A 20,054-nucleotide genomic window follows, 5' to 3' on the forward strand; every position below is an offset into this window, starting at 1 on the left:
TGGTAATATCTTGTACCTGTCATTCATTAGATGAAGTGTTGAAGTATTTAGGTTTGAAGTGATCTTTGTTTAAGGAGTCACGTTACTTCTTGATTATGCCCTGTTTCATTTGCAGGAACTTGCGGTGTTTGAGAACCTTGTTCATCAAGTGAATATCACATCTGAAAGTAAGTAATTTTGCTTCTTAATTGCTGAGGTTTCATGGGTTGGAAGGACAACGACCAGTATAGTTGAATACCCGCTTTTTTGTGTAAAGTTATCGTGTGACGTTTGCTTACATCAGTAATGTACTCTGGACAACTACTCACCGTAACACAATACTCTACAATTCTCTCATGTTTAGATCTTAATTTTGCTGTAAACACTCTGCACTCAGCATGCAGTGTAACATTGTTTACTATTACTTTCATAGGCACAATATATTCAGTGATAATCAGTGATAAATACTTTCATGAAGAGCAATGCCACCAATACACACCCACTACCAAACACTGTCATAATGACATAGTATCAATTTGTTTCAAAAGTATTGTCACTTCAGCATATGCTTTTATTTTGAACATGTTGAAGATCATCCACATTTTGAGTTCATGTGTCACATAATTTTGCAAATGTTATCTCTAGGATTGTCATCTGCAATAGCTGCAACAGTGGACACTGCACACTGGACTTTTAGATCCAACTTTGTTGGAATGTCCATCAAGTCTCTCATCAGTTATCTGGCACAAGCATTGTCACATTGGTAGTGAAGCTCTATTTGGTATCAGTTGGAAATTAGCATTTCACACGCAGATCACTCCAGTATTTCAATAAACAATCTGGAAAGTATCTCGCTGTTTCTTAAGAAGAATCGCATGTCTCACATCATTGTAGGTTGGTTGCAATTTACCACATACAATGTTGGCCAAATACACAATGTCACCTTCATAACAAGTATGTTGTTTTACATCATGCTTTATTTACTCTGTATATGTCAATTTGTTGGCCAACAAAGGACCAGGCTTGACTGAAAGTAGCATCTGCAATTTTGCCCCTGTTGATATCCCTGTTCAGAAACAACATGGCTGGGGTCAGCTACATGATACATAGGAAGTGTCCTTGGAAGTTGTCTCTTTCAGTACTTTCTATCTGTCCTTGGCAGTTGTCTCTTTCAGTACTTTCTATCTGTCCTTGGAAGTTGTCTCTTTCAGTACTTTCTATCTGTCCTTGGAAGTTGTCTCTTTCAGTACTTTCTATCTGTCCTTGGAAGTTGTCTCTTTCAGTACTTTCTATCTGTCCTTGGAAGTTGTCTCTTTCAGTACTTTCTATCACCAGTAGCTTTACGTAAGATTTAACTCTTTCAACTCCAGTCAACCAGAAGCTTTAACTGCTGTGACACCGAGTTCCCAGAGACTCTGGAGTGATAGATGAAGCCTACATTTATCAAGGAAATTATCTGCTTGTAAACATCTTTGCTACTACATGTACGTGTTATAAACCATTTGAAGGGTCTAATCCTACTGTTTATGAATATGAAAGTAATGTTTATCACATTATTTAAATAATGCATTTACAACTTAGTTAAGTTTGTTTCAAATAGAAAGAAAATGTAAACACATTCATAACGTCTAGATTAAGAACCAAGGATGTGAAAATTTGATATAAGATTAGCAGTATAGGTAATGGGGGTTCTGGACCACTTCCACTGGAGCCGGATTCATATACCTATACTGCTACTACAGGTGGCATTTTTTATGCCAAAATGATTATGCGATTCAACGATAGTCATGAGATTAAGTTAAATTGGCTCTAGCTCACCAATACCTGGGGCCAATCATTGCTTTAGATGAGCCTAAATGGTAATAAAAATATTCTTCATTATTTTTATTGATAAAGCGATATTCAACATTTTTATTAAGTTCTTCGTTCATTTTACTAGGAGACCAGACTATATAACTACACTCTTCTTGTAAATTGATAAGAAACAATTGATAACCATATTTGGTTGGTTTGACTGACATCACTGATATAATAAAAACCTTGTGGTAATTCTCTCCATTTAATAGCTTTTTCGATTTCCATTATTATCCCCCGCCGCGCGAAAGCGCGAAGCGGGGGATATAGTATTCACGACCGTCCGTCCGTCCGTCCGTACGTCCGTCCGTCCGTACGTCCCACCTGTTTGTTGCCGCGATATCTCAAGAACTAAACACTGGATTGTCTTCATATTTGGAACTATGGTGTATATACAGACTTCGCAGACACCAGTCGGTTTTGGTGACCTTGACCCCATTTTCAAGGTCACAGCAGGCATATCTGCTTTTGGAGTTGGAAAACGGTGTTGCCACGATATCTCAAGAACTAAACACTGGATTGTCTTCATATTTGGAACTATGGTGTATATACAGACTCCGCAGACACCAGTCGGTTTTGGTGACCTTGATCCCATTTTCAAGGTCACAGCAGACAAATCTGCTTTTAGAGTTGGAAAACGGTGTTGCCGCGATATCTCAAGAACTAAACACTGGATTGTCTTCATATTTGGAACTATGGTGTATATACAGACTCCGCAGACACCAGTCGGTTTTGGTGACCTTGATCCCATTTTCAAGGTCACAGCAGACAAATCTGCTTTTAGAGTTGGAAAACAGTGTTGCCGCGATATCTCAAGAACTAAACACTGGATTGTCTTCATATTTGGAACTATGGTGTATATACAGACTCCGCAGACACCAGTCGGTTTTGGTGACCTTGATCCCATTTTAAAGGTCACAGCAGGCAAATCTGCTTTTGGAGTTAGAAAACGGTGTTGCCGCGATATCTCAAGAACTTATCGCTGGATTGTCTTCATATTTGGTACTATGGTGTACAGGCGGGGGATATTTTGTCACTCTGTGACAAATACTTGTTATATATATTTATGTAAGCATTTGTCTAAATGTGATCAAACGATAGTAAGCAATCTATTTTTAATCTCCAACCAGTTCTTTGGTTTTGGCACGGAATAATTGACGCGCTTGTTGCCTCCCCTGTTCTATGAACTTTTTTTTCTCGTCTTCGCTAATACCACTGGTCTTATGAGATTTTGATCGAATCTCCTGCTTCATTGCGTTGTATTTGGTGAGTTCCGACAGAACTAAACGAAACTCATCCTCGGATATCTTACAATCGACCATTGCTGTCGAAATATGATCCTCAATGCTGTTCAACTTTGCTTCGGCGAGTATCCGAATACTATCGTGTTTTAATGCTTTCTTTTGTAACCTACGAGAAATAAATTTTATCGATATTCCTGCCAGTCCCGAGACTCCAGCGGTTATTTCCATACCGAGCACGATAGGCGCGGCGATTATAGTTGATAATAAACCGACACCCGCTACACCGAGTCCCATGCCAGCTGCTACAAGCGCGGTGTCAACTCTGTCCAGAGCATTCACGGCTCTGCGATACTTTTTATACAATCCAAGTCTCAACTCCCTATCCTTCTCTATTCGATGTTTTATGTCGCTTATTTGATGTAATCGAAATCCAGCAACAGTATCCATCTTTTCAAATGCTTCATCAAGCGCTGGATATAAACTCATAGTGTAAATTACGATCATATAATAGTCTTTAATTGGTCTTGCTTAAATGTTTTGAGACTATACATCAACCTTATCAAATGTATATTATACGGCAAGAATATCTTAGAAAGAGAAATGCTGTCACTTTTAATAATTTGAACCCCCTCGAGGGTTGCAACGGTTGATGCTCCGATATGAATAATACTGCAACGTCGACGTTGGTGTTTCTTTAGCCATTTAATCGATAGACCTGGTAATATTTCAAAGGCATTTTCCGGTGCATCTCCGAACAAGACTTCAATAATAAGCGTAGAAATATTAGGTATTACACTCAAGTTAACTTTAATATCATCGAATTCAGTAACCAAATTTAAACTAACGTTTTGGATTGCCGGACGACTATATAACATATGACCTGGGTTTTCTGGCAGGGGTGTGACTAACACACTTTTTTGTTTTGACGGGATATAAGCCGCGAGTACGATGCCACTATTTATTATCTTAGTTAAATTATGTCCCTTACCCATCATCACATAAGGTGGGGTAATGACGATATTCAGTAGCCACTCGATGTTTGCTTCGACCATAGTCCATTTATTCTCGCCGTTGAGAATAATATTGTACGAAGTGTTTTTAATGAGTCTACTAACCTCGACATCGCTTAAATCTTCTAGATTACCTGTGAATGTGACTTCTTTCCGCTTGTATACATTATCGTGTAAGTGTAAAGCGTATAACTTACAATTGTTACCGGGTTTATCAAATCCTTCTGTGTCTCCGAGATCGGAAAGCGCAATTGTATTACATTGTCTGAGCGTTCCAGGGCCTGATGCATCAACCATTATTTTTAATATGGAGTGTTACACTTAAGTATCCTATATGTACTGGTTGGTGTTTTACATCTAATACAGAAATTTTGAGGTCTGAAATAATACCACGCTTCAATTTTTTATATTGTAATGACGAGAAAGATTCTGTTCTACCGCTATTATATTTTTCATTTTTCACTGGAACACATCTGAGTAGAGTTGAAGGACTTTCTAGTTGAATATTATTTGTCGTACTGATTTGATCAAGATGGATACACAACTCTTTATAGGGAACTAAATCGGGTAATTTAACATCAGGATGTGTGCCAATTAAGCGATAAAATTCCCATGTACTTGGTTGGTCCAATGTACCTGGTTGTTCCAATACAATTATATTATTTCCATGGTCTATTTTCACTGTCCCATTCGACTCATTTTGTGTTAGACTAACTCCATTAGGCTTAAAAATTTCATCATTGAGTGAGCTTACGCTGTATTACCCATCAGGTATAGTAATGCGTTTGATAATATTACCATTTGTAGCCATTAGCATTATCCTATTATTATTTTTTGCAGCATTTATATTGGTCCACCGTGGGTAATACGTTACATCGCATAGAGCGACTTCGAGCTGATCATCCGAGTTATCAATAGTATGAAGCAGTTGAATAGACTGACCATTTGTTATTCCCAGGAGTGTAACATACATATCAAATATACAATGATACTATATCATAACTTAAATATGGAATCAACCATTATTTATAATATGGAGTGTTACACTTAAGTATCCTATATGTACAGGTTGGTGTTTTACATCTAATACAGAAATTTTGAGGTCTGAAATAATACCACGCTTCAATTTTTTATATTGTAATGTTGAGAAAGATTCCGTTCTACCACTATTGTATTTTTCATCTTTAACTGGAACACATCTGAGTAGAGTTGAAGGACTTTCTTGTTGAATATTATCCGTCGTACTGATCTGATCAAGATGGATGCACAACTCTTTATAGGGAACTAAATCGGGTAATGCATATACAGTCACTGGTTTGTTGGGTGGTAATACTACTGACTGTTCAAGTCCAAGTGTAATTGCTAAGTCCTCGTAAATAAGTATACTTGTTTCTCAAGTGTATATTTTCACTGTCCCAGTCGCCTCATTTTGTGTGATACTAATTCCATTAGGTTTAAAAATTTCATCATTGAGTGAGCATACGCTGTAATACCCATCAGGTATAATAATGTATTTGTCAATACCATTGTTTTCACCTGGTATAATCATCTTATTATTTCTTTTTGCAGCACTTATATTGGTCCACAGTGGGTAATACGTTATATCACAGATAGCTACTTCGAGCTGGCCATCCGAGTTAGCGATAGTATGAAGCAGTTCAATAGACTGACCATTTGTTATTCCCGGGAGTGTGACATACATATTAAATATACACTGATACTATATCATAACTTAAATATGAAATCGAGACAGATTACTAATCTATCGATTGTGGTAAATTCCTATGGTACTGATTTTTTCCGTTAAATTACCCGATATCTTTGAAAAGTACAGGGTCACGGCAACTAGCGATAAAATGATCCACGATTGGTTTCACAATCCGATGCAATTTTGGCAGAATCAGTTAAACTTTGCCGTATGGTGTGCCACAACGGGCTGTGGCGTATCTGTTAATGCCCCAGGATATATGCTAAATAAGTCTGTTTCATTATTTCACGTGTATTATCAGATTAGACGTATACTTAAAGAAATTAGTGCTCCATTACCGCAGGATCGAGCGTGGAATTCCTCAAATAATAATTATGATAGGTCCGCGTATGAGCGTATTTGTCAGGAATTTAATGTTTCTACGAGTAAAGATTGGCGTATTAAAGGAGCAAACCATGGTCTAGGAGTTCCTTACACAGAGGAAAATATATCCGTCAAAGAAGAAAGCGATTATGTATATAGAGAACTTAATAAACCTCATGTTCATTTTAATAAGTTGCGGCAGGACAGCAAACTTTACTCAAGATTATATGATAATCGGTATAAAACCGGTCATTGGTATATAGGCTGGGAACTTTATAGTAACGATTGGAGAGGGGATATTATGAGTTTTAAGAGTGGGTTAATTTATATTGTTACAAAATTTGTACAACTGAATTATGACGCTTGGAATGAATTTCTTAATGATAAAACGGAAAATAATTTTACTAACCCAGGATTTGTAAGATTTAATGAATCGATAAGAACTTATGTATGGGCAATTCTCGGTGCACAATCGCAAACACGAACGGGAATCATCGGTACTGGGATGGCGTTCGATGCGCAAAAACAGTTTGTCGCAAACGTGGATGCCATTAATTCACCAGTTGACATACCATCGTCTATAAAGCGTTTTCAAGATGTATTACAGTACGCTCAATCCAAAGTGGACTACGTTTATGCGCCAGGACTATACATGTCTCCGAGTAATATGGAACTTAAGATCGGTCAAGTGATAGGCTATAATAATAAAATTGTTATCGCTACCGATCAACAAAAACCAGGTATAAATTCAGATATTAATGTCGAATTAATAACGCAAACAATCACGGGCGAAAAGGGAATAGTCAAGCCACAGACACCAACTATTGCTAACACATCTACTAATGCTCAAACATCTACTAACGCACAACCACAAGTGCCACCGCATATTGAGGCTAAAAATCAACAACATATCCATGAAAAAACAGCGCTTGTAGTGGGTGGAGTCGCGGCTGGTTTACTCATGATTTGGTTAGCGAACTGATTTGGATAAATAGTTCTTAGTGAACTGATTTGGTTAAATAGTTCTTAGCGAACACGTACAACAGCCCTGCAATTGCTACGATCAACCCCCACAAGTTTTGACTAAGCCAATTGGTGGTCTTAGCTAATAAATTCAATAGCCAGGAAACTATACTCCCTATTATACCGGGAAGTGAGGCCGCGGCTTTCTCAGCGAGCTTTCCCAGTGCTGAACCTAATGCTTTTAAATGCTTTTTTATCCACTCTTTTATACCGTTTTTATCACTAGGCGGTGTGGGCGGTGTGCCACCACCTGTGCCACCTGTTAACGCGAGAGTCAAAGTCGATATAATAAATCCCAACGCGGTTAAAAAACTGGCAATTGTTATTCCCTGTTCTCTGAACAATGTTTTAATTTTATCGGCCAGTATAGTGTCATCGTTGAGGACTTGATCGATAGTTTCTCGAATACGACTGATTTGCGAACGAAGTGCCTCTCTATTAGTGGAAGCTGCTTCGAGGCGGGCTGATCTTTCGTCTTCTAAGTTACGCAATCTTTCAGCTACGCGGCGTCTATTGAACTCATCGCCCGCCTGTTCAAGTTTTGTTTTCTCTTTAGCTATATCCTTGTCGATTTCGGATATCTTGGCTATATTATTGATGCGTTCTCTCCGCATTGTTCGCATTGCCTTGTCAAGACCTCGTAATTCCCTAATACTGAACTCTAAGGAAGGTGATACCTGTAACTGAGGATCATCAATTGTGGTCAAGATTTCTCCAAGTCCGTTCGAGGCCACCATCGAGGAAGCTTCCAAATTATCTGTGTTACCGAGTTCAGTACGCACAGTCCTAAGAACCTTAGTAGTCTTCTCGGAAAGTTTTGCTCGTCGGTAGTCCACAAAACCTAATTTATCACGAACAGTGCCGATACCGTGTTTTGTGGCTATCGTAGAGAAGGCTAGGGGCTTACGAGTACGAGAATGCATAAGATCAATATCCGGAGCGCCACGCAGTCGCAATATTCCTTTACTATCTATCTCAAACTTTGAATAGTCACGACCTATTGGGGTAACATAATTTTTATCATCTTTTAATGCATCGTAATAATCATTGACAGACGTTTGTAAAAGTTCATCGTTAAGATTTGTGCCACCAAAGTTGGTTTCATCAGTATCTTCGATTGGATTCTGGTTATCAAAGTCATCAAAGGTACTTAGATCAAAGTCATTATGTTCAAAATTAGCCATTTTTATATTAAACATAGGGTACATGTTTTCAATATAACAATGTCTTCGCAATACGGACGCAAGTTAAACCCACAACGTAGACTTAGAGATCCATTAGGGGTCAAAGCAATTCGTCAGTCTGTAACTATAACTAATAACCCTAGTACCATCGATCAGAATCAAACGCTTCTGGTTCGCTTTCCTAATCTCGGCGCACACGATGTGTTAGTTCCGGGAACTGTCCGACTAGCATTTACGATTGGTTTGACTTCTGCCGACGTTAACAGGGAGCCCGTTCAGAACATAGGTCGTGCTATCGTTAAGAAAATCGCGATTAAAATTAGCGGTAATGAGGTTTTGAGTATCGACAATAGCGATGTATACTATTGTTACATGGATCTCTGGAGAACGGATAAAGAGCGGGAAAACTTACAGTACCAAGGTATTTGTAATAAGAACACATTGAGAAATGGTGTTGATACCAACAAAGAAGATAAGGCCTTTGCCGACGCATTAGGTAACAGATTCTATATTCCCCTAGACTTTGAATTACTAGATTCCCACATGCCTTTTTATCAAGCATCCCTAGGCGATAGGTTAGAATACGAACTCACTTTTAATGACTACGGTAGAGTAATCAGAACCGGTGGTGAAGATGCTAGCTATTCCATTGACAATATCTCGCTGGAGTACGATATGATAACGGATCCCGAATTAGCCAGACAAATTCGTAACCATTATACGGGAAGTTTAGCCATTTTGTACGATCGCGTGCTTCGACATCGAAAGATCACGAGGGACAAAAAAGATACAATGTGGAATATCAATCTAAAAGTCCCCACGAGGTCGTTGAAGGGTATTTTAATGTTGTTCAAGGACCCCTCCGATGCGTTTAAAAGAAATACCGAGAAGTTCTACAATCCCAAGATTTCAAAAGTAGAATTGACTATCGAAGGCGTTCCTAATCAACTATATAGCCAAGGAATGCTAGCGTATCACCAGTGGGATGAGATTAAAAAACTTCCTTCTATAAAACGATCCCCGGAAGTTATCGCGGTCGTGAAAGATCTGTCTCTCGGGAGTGTATCGATGGGTGAATACCTCACCACGAAGTACGCGCTATGGCTCGACATGCGAACCACGGACGATGACCAACTACACGGCAGTTGGAGGAGAATAGAAAATGCTAGCGAGGGTGCCACCATACAGATAACGAAGCTCCAGGAATTGGCTGGTAAATTAAACATATATTTGTACGTGATTATGGATGTGCAACTTAATATACAGAATGGAAGATTCGTGCAAGCAATCTATTAATAATCTTTTACCTAAAGATCCGCACTGCGCTATCATATGCGGGCAAACGGGCTGCGGAAAAACAGCTTTTATTCTAGATATTTTAGAAAGTCATTATCGGGACGTTTTCGATCATATTATTATTCTGTGCCCGACTATAAGCGTTAATAAAACATACCTATCGAGAGATTGGGTAATGAATGACGACGGGGTACACAGAGTCGATCTGGGCGATCGTTTACAAGACTGCCTTCGAGTATGTCACGAAAAATACAAAGGAGAATCAACCCTTTTCGTAATAGACGACTGCAGCGCGAGTAAAGAACTCACAAAAAAGAAAGATATGCTTTCGTATTAAGCATTCTCCGGACGGCATACTCAACATAGCGTTTGGGTACTTACTCAAAAATACAACTCTGTCCTGAAAGATCTCAGAGAGCAAACCAAATGGGTAGCACTGTTTCATTGCAAAGACCGAGATTCATTCGAGGAATGTTTACGTGAAAATGACGTTATTTATACCAAGATTGAACGAGATAAAGTCAGAAAACAGTTAGCGGCAACGAAGCACTGTAAACTCGTATTAAAAACCGATCAACCAGCTGCTTATGCAATTGCTTAGCAAAATGTAGCAAAATTATAGCAAAATTATAGCATATATAGAAAAAATGTAGCAAAATGTAGCAAATTGAACATTAGCGGTTAATATTACATAAAATGTGGTTCGAAATCCTCATTCTTTCGCAACAGTTCATTATTACGGGATGTATTGGATATGCCATATTATATTATGTTAGACTTAAATATCTCCTTAGGTATTACATTATGGAATGCGACGAACTCATCGAACAAATGCTCAAAGAATCTGAGCCTGATAAAAAAACACATCAACATGCTGAAGTAGTTACAGATAAATCTTTAGATAAACATGGAGAAAGACTCACCGCTTTGGTAGCCGGTGGAAAATGTTCTCAATATTTGGGAGAAAATTATATCATTGAAAAAATTGATAACATGACCGACGAAGAGATTAAAAAACTGTACGCGCGTTACGAGTCTAGACTTGGAGCTACCATGACCGAAACGATAGGGTTGTCTATATTACAACTATACACAGTCGTAGCTAGTATATTTCTCCCCATCCCGGCAGAACATTGCATGTATTTATGCGAATCTCTCGAGAAAGACCCATTCATCGAACACGCTATAAGCTCAGTGAGCTGTGAGTTTTATCATAGATTCGGAATGTTCTTAGCTCCGTTCACCACAGCTTTAATAACGGCGTAAAGGTGTTGTCAATTTAAACATAAGTGCCCACTTAATAATAATGGAGACTCAACAGGTGACACCACAACAGATTGTGAACGAGGAACAACAGATTGTGGAAACGCAACAACAAGTGAACGAGGAACAACGAGTGAATGAGGAACCACCACCAGTGAATGAGAAAATACAAAATGTGAATGCACCACAAACAAAAAAACAACCCAGAGTGACAAAGAACCCCCAAAAAATAGCTGCAGGAAGAAAGGGTGGGCTGGCGCGCAAAGCGAAATTAATAAATAATTCAAATATTAATCCGCTTAAAACATGGGCACTAGTAGGAGTTGCTGGTATAGCGGCTGTATGGTTCTTTTATAAGACCGGAGAAGAGAAAACGTCACCCATTGCCGCAACAACAAGTTCAATTAGAGGTTAGCCCGCATATAATGCTATAATAAGCATGACTACTCCAGTTACAGACGGTAAAATGTTGGTAAACGCGACGTATCATTCAGCGGTGGTCACCGGCTTGGCCATTGGCTATGCCCGTATGGCTAAAATGATTACTAAAGCCATACCTCCCAAGCTAGATTTTAATGGATTTGATATTGGTATGGCCATTCTGGATATTGGATTAGCAATGGCAACGAAGGATATGCTCATCAAACAAGGGCTTATCCCGGAAGACATAATGAAGTAATTAACCATTTGAATATATTATATTCATATAAAGATTTGAATATATTATATTCATATACTATGGCAACAATTGCGATGATGGTCGGTGGAGCTATTGTTAATGCTTTAGCTTTTTCGGGGAGTAATTTTTTATTTTCTAGTATGAGGGAATCAAACGCTAAAGAAGTTGAAGAGCGTAAACGACATAACGAAGCAATGGAACAACTCCAAGCAGCCCAGTCACAATACACGCGGCAGAGAATGAAGAGATTAGACTTTATTCATGAAAAACTGCTTAAGGAAGGACATTCAATTCAAACGTTTAAGGATGTCGAATCTGCCCTGCACGAATACTACCTCGTTTATGGGAGAAAACTCGACCCAATACCGAGACTAACAATGAGTCAGTTTTATACACCGTCAGAGGCTCAAAAGAACCGCGAGGTCACATTTGTGATTATGGGATTGACTTCTGTATTGATTTTCAGCTATACCTTAACTACTCATAAATAACCACAGCTGTGGCTCTGCCTAATCAATATCTCACCAGTGTAGATGTGATTTGCATTTAGACAAATGATATGATAGATTTATAACCATGAATAATTGCAAATTTACACTCATGGGTAAAACGACTCTATGTAACCGACGCTGTGTTGAAATTTACTGCGGTATACACAATTATTACATCAGGCGCGGAAACATAAACTATACGTGTTCTGTATGCGGGATAGGGGTCAAAGTTCGTTATTGTTTATGTAAGGAACACGGTGCTGATAGGGTCAGGAACCAGATTATTTATGCTAGGAAGAGAGATTACATCAATGAGAGGAATAGGTTGGGGAGAATACGTATTTAGATATATGAAAACAACCAATTACACATTTGTCTCATTTTGCATATACCATTCAACCACAATGGTTTTTGTCAGAGAGTTGAAGGCTATGGCAAAGCAAAGTGGCCTACGTGGATATTCTCGAATGAGAAAAGCTGAATTGTTTACCTTACTCGGTTTGGAATACAACAAACCCCAGACTGTTAGAGAACTGAAAGCTCAAGCGAGAAACAGTGGGCTGAGAGGTTATTCTCGAATGAGAAGAGCTGAATTGATCGCTTTACTAGATAATAATGATATTCAACATAATGATGTTGATAATGATAATGATGTTGAGAATAAACAACAAGAATTAATATTTGTACCCATATCCGCCGGCATTGGTAAATATCTAAGAGGTTGGAAGATGGATATTAATTCCAACATGGATGTTAACGATATTAAGCCCATCATATGGAGTAAAATTAACGAGGAGTTAGATGATTTACATAGTATAAAATACCAGCAGACGATTAAAATGTTATTGAGTAAAAGTAACACAGACGATAGCACCGAATATACCGAACCATATTTCCGTAGCAATCAAGAAGTTATAACCGAATCCGATACTATAAACGCATCATTAGATACATCAATTCAGAGGATACAGGAAACTTTAGAACGCTGGACTAATAGAGGTTTGGGTTGGGGTGTGGATAAAATCGATAGTTTATATTTAGATATAGCAAATTATATGCCCTTCAAAGGTGGATCTTATATAGATTTACCCCCGTATTATTAAAAGAAAAAAGCCATAATTAACGTAAAAAATAAATCTGATGACTGTTTAAGAATGATGATAAGATCTGCATTGTTCCCCGTAGACAAGCATCCGGATAGACCTTCTAGCTATCCCCAAAACGATGGACTCAACTTCGATGGTATAGACGAACCTACACCAATATCACAAATTGATAAGGTGGAAAAGCAAAATAATTTAGCTATAAATGTTTTCGGACATTCTAAAGGAATTGTTGTACACAGGATAAGCTCCGCTCCGGAACATATCCCCAGAATCAATTCATTTCTGATCGAAAAAGATGGTAAATATCATTATACGTGGATAAAGAGTTTAAACAGGCTATTATACAATCAAACAAAACATTAGGAAAAGAAATATTTCTGCGAAAGATGCCTGCATGGGTACAGCAGACAAGATCTATTAGAAGCGCATAAAGAAGACTGTAGAGGTGTTGGACAGAATGCTATCAGGATCGATATGCCTAAAGAGGGAAAAAATATATTAAAATTTGAACATTATTGTAATCAAATGCCAGTACCGTACGTAATTTACGCCGACTTCGAAGCGCTTATCAAACCCATAGAAAATAATCAAGATAGTAGTTTTACGTACAAAACTCAAGAACATATTCCTTGTGGGTTTGGATATATAGTTGTAAGGTATGATTGGAAAACAAAACCGCCCGTGATTTACAGAGGTCCCGATGCAGCGGGAAAGTTCCTAGAATATCTACAAAATGAAGAGAGAATAATCAGGGACAAATTATCGTGTAAGAAACCCATGAGTATGACGAGGGATGATTGGAGGGCCCATAAGAAGTCAACGAGTTGTCACGTTTGTAATAAACCCCTGGATGGGGATTCCGTAAGAGATCATTGTCACGTCACGGGTAATTATCGGGGAGCCGCGCATAACGAGTGTAACTTGAAACTAAAAATGAATTCTCAAACAATACCCATCCCCGTTGTGTTTCATAACCTTAGGGGATACGATTCACATCTCATTAACAATACGGCTTGGACCCGGCATGGTACTATTCCAGTCCCGGACTATCGTGGGATGCATTGTTGAAGAAGACCGGCGTAGAACTAAAAATACTCACAGATTACGATATGCACTTGTTTTATTGAGAAAGGATTAAGAGGTGGTATATCGATGGCAGCGAAAAGGTATTCTAAGGCTAATAATAAATTAGTGGAAGGATACGATCCGAGTTAATATCCATAATAATGATGTGAATAAAGGGTACATACTAGAAGTTGACTTGGAATATCCAAGTTTGTTACATAAAGATCATAACAGTTATCCGCTAGCTCCCGAAAGATTAATGGTTAATAAAGATTGGATGTCGGAATATCAACGCTCCTTGATGGGTAATAGTAGGTTAGCTAACGTAGAAAAACTCGTACCAAATTTGATGGATAAAACAAAATATATAGTTCACTACAGAAATCTCCAGTTGTATCTATCGTTAGGTATGAAACTTAAGAAAATACACAGAGTTCTAAAGTTTGATCAAAGCCCTTGGATGGAGCCCTATATAAGGTTGAACACAGATTTAAGAAAGATAGCTACCAGTGATTTCGAAAAGAACCTATATAAGCTCATGAATAACTCGGTATTTGGTAGAACTATGGAGAATCTAAGGAAGCGTGTTGATGTTAAATTAGTCAGATCTAATGAGGAAGAAAGACTCAGGAAACTTATAGCCAGTCCGGCTTTTAACAGAAGCAAGATATTCGATAACGACTTAGCCGCGTTGCATATGCAGAAGAGTAATATAAAATTCAACAGACCGGTGTACGTCGGTATGAGTATTCTCGACTTGTCAAAACACTTAATGTATGACTTTTATTACAACGAACTTAAGAAGCAATACGGTGATAGATGCGAGGTGTTATATACCGACACAGATTCTTTGTTGATGGAAATACAAACCGAGGATGTGTATAAAGATATGGCAGAAAAAATAGATATGTACGACACGAGCGATTACCCAAAAAATAATCCACTGCACAGCGTTGTAAATAAAAAGGTGTTAGGTAAGATGAAGGATGAATGTGCTGGGACTCCTATAGCGGAGTATGTCGGATTAAGACCTAAGATGTATTCTATAAAAAAGTCCGATAATGGGGAGATAAGAAAAGCTAAGGGTGTTAAGAAGTACGTTGTAAAAAAGCATATCAAACACGAACAGTATAAAGAATCATTATTCAACGGTAGAACGTTCAAACACGAGATGAACTCTTTAAGAAGTTACAATCATAGGATATATGGATTAAGAATGAACAAGACATCATTATCCCCCTTAGATACAAAGAGATGGATTGATAATGATGGTGTAACTACCTACGCTTATGGTTATGGTGGTAATACCGTACCGTCGGGAACTATGAACAACTCTTCTCGTACAAATGCCCTGCCCGGTCCATCTTGAAGATAATAAAGAATAGGCTCTCCTTCTTTCGTAACCAATTGACTAATGTTATACGTCTTAAGGGACCATATGGGATCGGTTGCGCGACGAAGGCCTCCTTCGAGTTCACCGGCCTGGTATAAATATCTTACCCTTACTCTATCCGGAAGTTTTCGTTCTTTGCCTCTCCTCGGTGCTGAAGATTCGGAAGTCACGGATTTCATTTTAATAGCATCAGATGGTTTCTTCCCTATTAATCTCGTTACTTCATTATTCAGCGCTGATACAACGGCTGACCATCGAGACACCCATTCGGTTGATCTTAATCGCTCTGATTTCATTTCGATCCCATACTGATAGCCAAACAAATGTTCCGCTAATGTCCTGTTAAATCTTTCAACGATAGCTTGACTGCGGTGGGCCTCTCTTTCACCATGGACGATTTCGACATCGTGCTTTGTTAACAGTTTAGTTACCGATCCCATAAACTCGCGACCGGGATCTACTTGAAATAGCTTAGGCCATTTTAGTGGTCTGCGTTTATATATGCGGCTCAGTGCATTAGCTACCTCTGTTGATTCTTTCGAGGTTAATGGTTCAGCCTCTTTGTATCGACAAGCCACATCCACTACTGTTAGAGTGTATTTATACGTTTTGCGTCTTACCTTATCGTGGGGAAGAAAGAAGAGGTCAGCCTGTTGAACTTCATTCGTTGTAAAAATATCAAACTTCTTCCTCGGTATATAATGCGGTGCTGGTAAATATATTTGCCACATCGCTTGTTTCTTTAACCACCTCCTACACCTTTCCAATATCCTCGTGGGCTATAGTAAATTTTATCCATTATTAATTAATATTGATGTTTCGTTCAATACAACCCATGACTATCATTGAATCGCATAATCATTTTGGCAATGCCACCTGTAGTAGCAGTATAGGTATATGAATCCGGCTCCAGTGGAAGTGGTCCAGAACCCCCATTACCTATACTACTAGATTACATATTATCCACTTACCTATTTCTTTGTTATTTTCATTGTTTATGTATTCGGAAAATTATTTTAAAAAGGATTTTAAATATTATCTGTTACCACCCATTTCCCGATAACGGTGGCTCTCCGCTCAGTAATATGAGGCAATACAGGGAAATACCTCCGTTTTCAAAGCTTCTTATAAATAACACATGCATTGATTTCTTCGATGACTGATATCATAAGATAGCTTATGGCATCGCAAATATGACAGTCACAGTAACCATCCAGGAGTCTCTTCGTAGCTGTAACATGTGATTTTATCAGATAGAAATTGTTTTGTAATGATGTTTTCTTGCTGAAATCTGCTACAAGGCTCATTATTTTTAAGCTTGTGACCTGAGGCAGCCATCAAATTACAGCATATAAATATGAAAGATTTCAGATTTAGACAATGGATGAAGCAGGAAATCGCAACCTATATTAATAAAATGGAACCTTGTGGATGTAACAAATATATTTCATGCATATATTTTAGCATTAAACATTGTGTTCGAGGTGACTAAAGCCGAGTTGTCATTTGACTTACATTACACGCGATCGCACAAACAGATGAAAATGATAGCTTAGATGTAAGTTTGACCACTGTTATATATATCTTTGTATTTTTATTTCTTTCTTTAAATAATTTATTTAAAGATTTGCTTGAAACGTCTTTATTTTGCTCTTTAACATTTTCAATAATGAACCTTTGTTGAAGACTATGTCCCAGATTATTTTCTTTCAATATCTTTGCGGGAAATAGTGAATACATTTTTAATATCAATAAAATATGAAAAATTGAAAGGAAGTTGGAAATTTTAGTAAAAATTGTATATTTATATACTTATCCTATCTCACACTTTGCATTTCTCCCTTCTTCTTCGATCCTATGTGGGAACGTGCTTGAATCATGTTTCCAACTTCTGAAAATAAAAATAGCCCCCCAAGCCCCCCAAGCCCCCCTGCACCTCCATGGTTACGTCCAATATATAGGTCAATTACGTGCCTCTCATGCTTGCAGTGCCTGCTTGAACTGACCACGTGTACGCCTCTACCAATTCATTCTCTTTCGCAGAGCTTTATGAGGCTAGAGTAATGAGATGCGGGGATGGTCAGGTGGGCCTATCGCGTGTGAGATAGGATAAGTATATAAATATACAATTTATACTAAAACTTCCAAATTTTTAAACTTATCCTATCTCACACTTTGCATTTTATCCCATGGTTGGATGCTGGGCCGCAGATACTCTAGCCTGTATAGACTACAACCGTGAGATATGCACGAGGAAGCTGGATCTAGACATTGTAATTCTGAATTTGTTTTAGAACTGTCTAGCATATAAAAGACATGAACTTGTGAGCAGGAAAAAAACACACCATCAACCGGTGTTAACACTGCAAAAAAATCCATCTATACAAGCTTGTATATGCTTTGGAATGATGATATTTCCAAAGCATATACAATATTGGAATGATGATATATACAAAAATATACAAGTTTGTATATATGACATACACAAAAATATACAATTTTGTATATATAATGTATCCAAATTTGTTTTCTTTGTATATATAATTGTTATGTATTCGTGTATAATTATTATATATGGGCAAAATGAAGTGTTTTAAGTTGAGCACTGTGTTTCTTTGTGTATGTTGGTAAAGGGGGGATAATTGCTATGTATTGTTCTATAATTGTTTTATATGTGTAAAATAGTATCAGCAAGTTCCAAAATGGGGATATAGTGGCGTGTAACATTACTGGAATGTTTAATTAATACTCCACACTGTTAGCGGGGTACATACTCTCCTTGCAATGATATTGACGGGTAAGCGATTGAGGCGTCTGGTACTTTTCCTGGCGCGGTGCTTGGTATGTGAGTAGACGTTATGGTCAAATGCACAGAGAGGATTAGCTGTCGGGGGTCATTGCATTGGCGGTGACTTCTGTATTGAAAGTGATGAAATCGATTTGTTCTGAGCTTGGATTCGTTTGTACGGGGAGGCTGCGATGTGATTTGTAACATGCTCTCGTGCACATAGCAGATTAGCCAACAGAGTGGATTGCACAGAGGATGAAAACTATTTTATCATTACTTAAAAGTGTTGAATTTGGTTTGTACTGAGCTGTCGGTTTAATTGTAGGGTATACATTGTTATAATGTCAAATCTCGGCGGAACGCGGAAAATCGCGTTTTTAAAACGGCAGTCCTTGGAAAAATCCTCTTCAAAATAAAGATTTAAAAAAAAAAATACTCCAAAAATATCGTGTTGCCGGACAACTGTGGCGGATTGTCCTGTTTTCGATCAGAGCCTTCAGCATCAAACATGCCTTTATTATTATTCATAACACAATCATGGGATCTTAAGTTTCCGGACATCATACGTTTTCTATCATGAATACTTGCACTATAACGGAGGATGTGGCGTCACACAGAAATTGTTAATACTCCAATGATGACTTTTTTTATGATAAAGTAGTCTTTTATAAGTGAATGAGATGTTTTACAGTTGTTCATGTGAAAAAACTATGAATGTTTATTCAGCGTCCGATAACCCATAACACGGGGATATATGTTGTATTAATGTCTTATGTTTTACAAAAGGTAAGTAAGTACAAAGGTAAGCTTTTCTCAATATGCTTCAGCATGGGAAAAGGGACAATGCACGTTTGTGGCAGTATTGCTCCAAGGTGGCGTCGGCGTCCACTAATGCCTACATCCACTAATGCCTACAGTCTACAATAAAAAAAGTCATGCACCAGTGATTTTCAGCGACACCTGCTACCAGTGCTACCCAACCTCTAACTGGACAAGTCCACTTTAGTGGAATAATGCCTATAGGCGACAAAAGACAGAAAATTGTATGAAGTCACTTTTTATTTCACATTGCCATAACACTAACAGTAATAATTTATGATTTCTGCATCATTGCATTAGTTCTTATAGTATACACCAGCAGATATTTGTTGATTTCAAAGAAATCTAATATTGGAAGAGTTCATTCCTAGCATGGGTATGTTGTTTTCATTGTGTAGGCATTATTCCACACTACTTTATGTTTTTGTAGGCAATAGTAACTGTAGGCAAAGTGGACGTAGGCATTAGTGGCTGGAACCCAGGTGGCCGTGTGCGAGGAAGCTATTCCCGATTTTTTAAAAGTACTGATTTAACTCCGAACTTTTAATGCATCTGCCATCTTTGTTTATTTGACTTTTGCCACTGTTACAAATTGTCCAAACGGTACGAAATTGCTTAAAATGCAATCAAATGTTTAAAACATTTCTGGGGGCTCAGCCTAATATCGTTAGCAAAGTCAACAAACTACGACCGTAAATGTAACGTACAACACAACAGGCGCCAGAAAATTAAAAAAATTCTTACAAATACAAAGGATTAGAAGTCGAATATGAATACTTAAACCTGTAC

The 20,054-nt window shown here is 38.0% G+C and overlaps 1 protein-coding gene across 1 annotated transcript in view; it reads left to right on the forward strand.

Moving 5' to 3' along the window:
* The window catches only part of LOC124151455 (thialysine N-epsilon-acetyltransferase-like), a 142,802-nt gene that overhangs the window by 13,555 nt on the left and 109,193 nt on the right, over nt 1-20,054 (forward strand). Inside the window, exon 2 of the mRNA XM_046523936.2 lies at nt 116-167. Coding sequence (XP_046379892.1) covers nt 116-167 — 52 coding nt within the window. The remainder of the gene's footprint in view (nt 1-115; nt 168-20,054) is intronic.

This window comes from Haliotis rufescens, unplaced genomic scaffold, assembly GCF_023055435.1.
Source record: "Haliotis rufescens isolate VD_foot unplaced genomic scaffold, xgHalRufe1.0.p SCAF_9, whole genome shotgun sequence".
Lineage (NCBI taxonomy): Eukaryota > Metazoa > Mollusca > Gastropoda > Lepetellida > Haliotidae > Haliotis > Haliotis rufescens.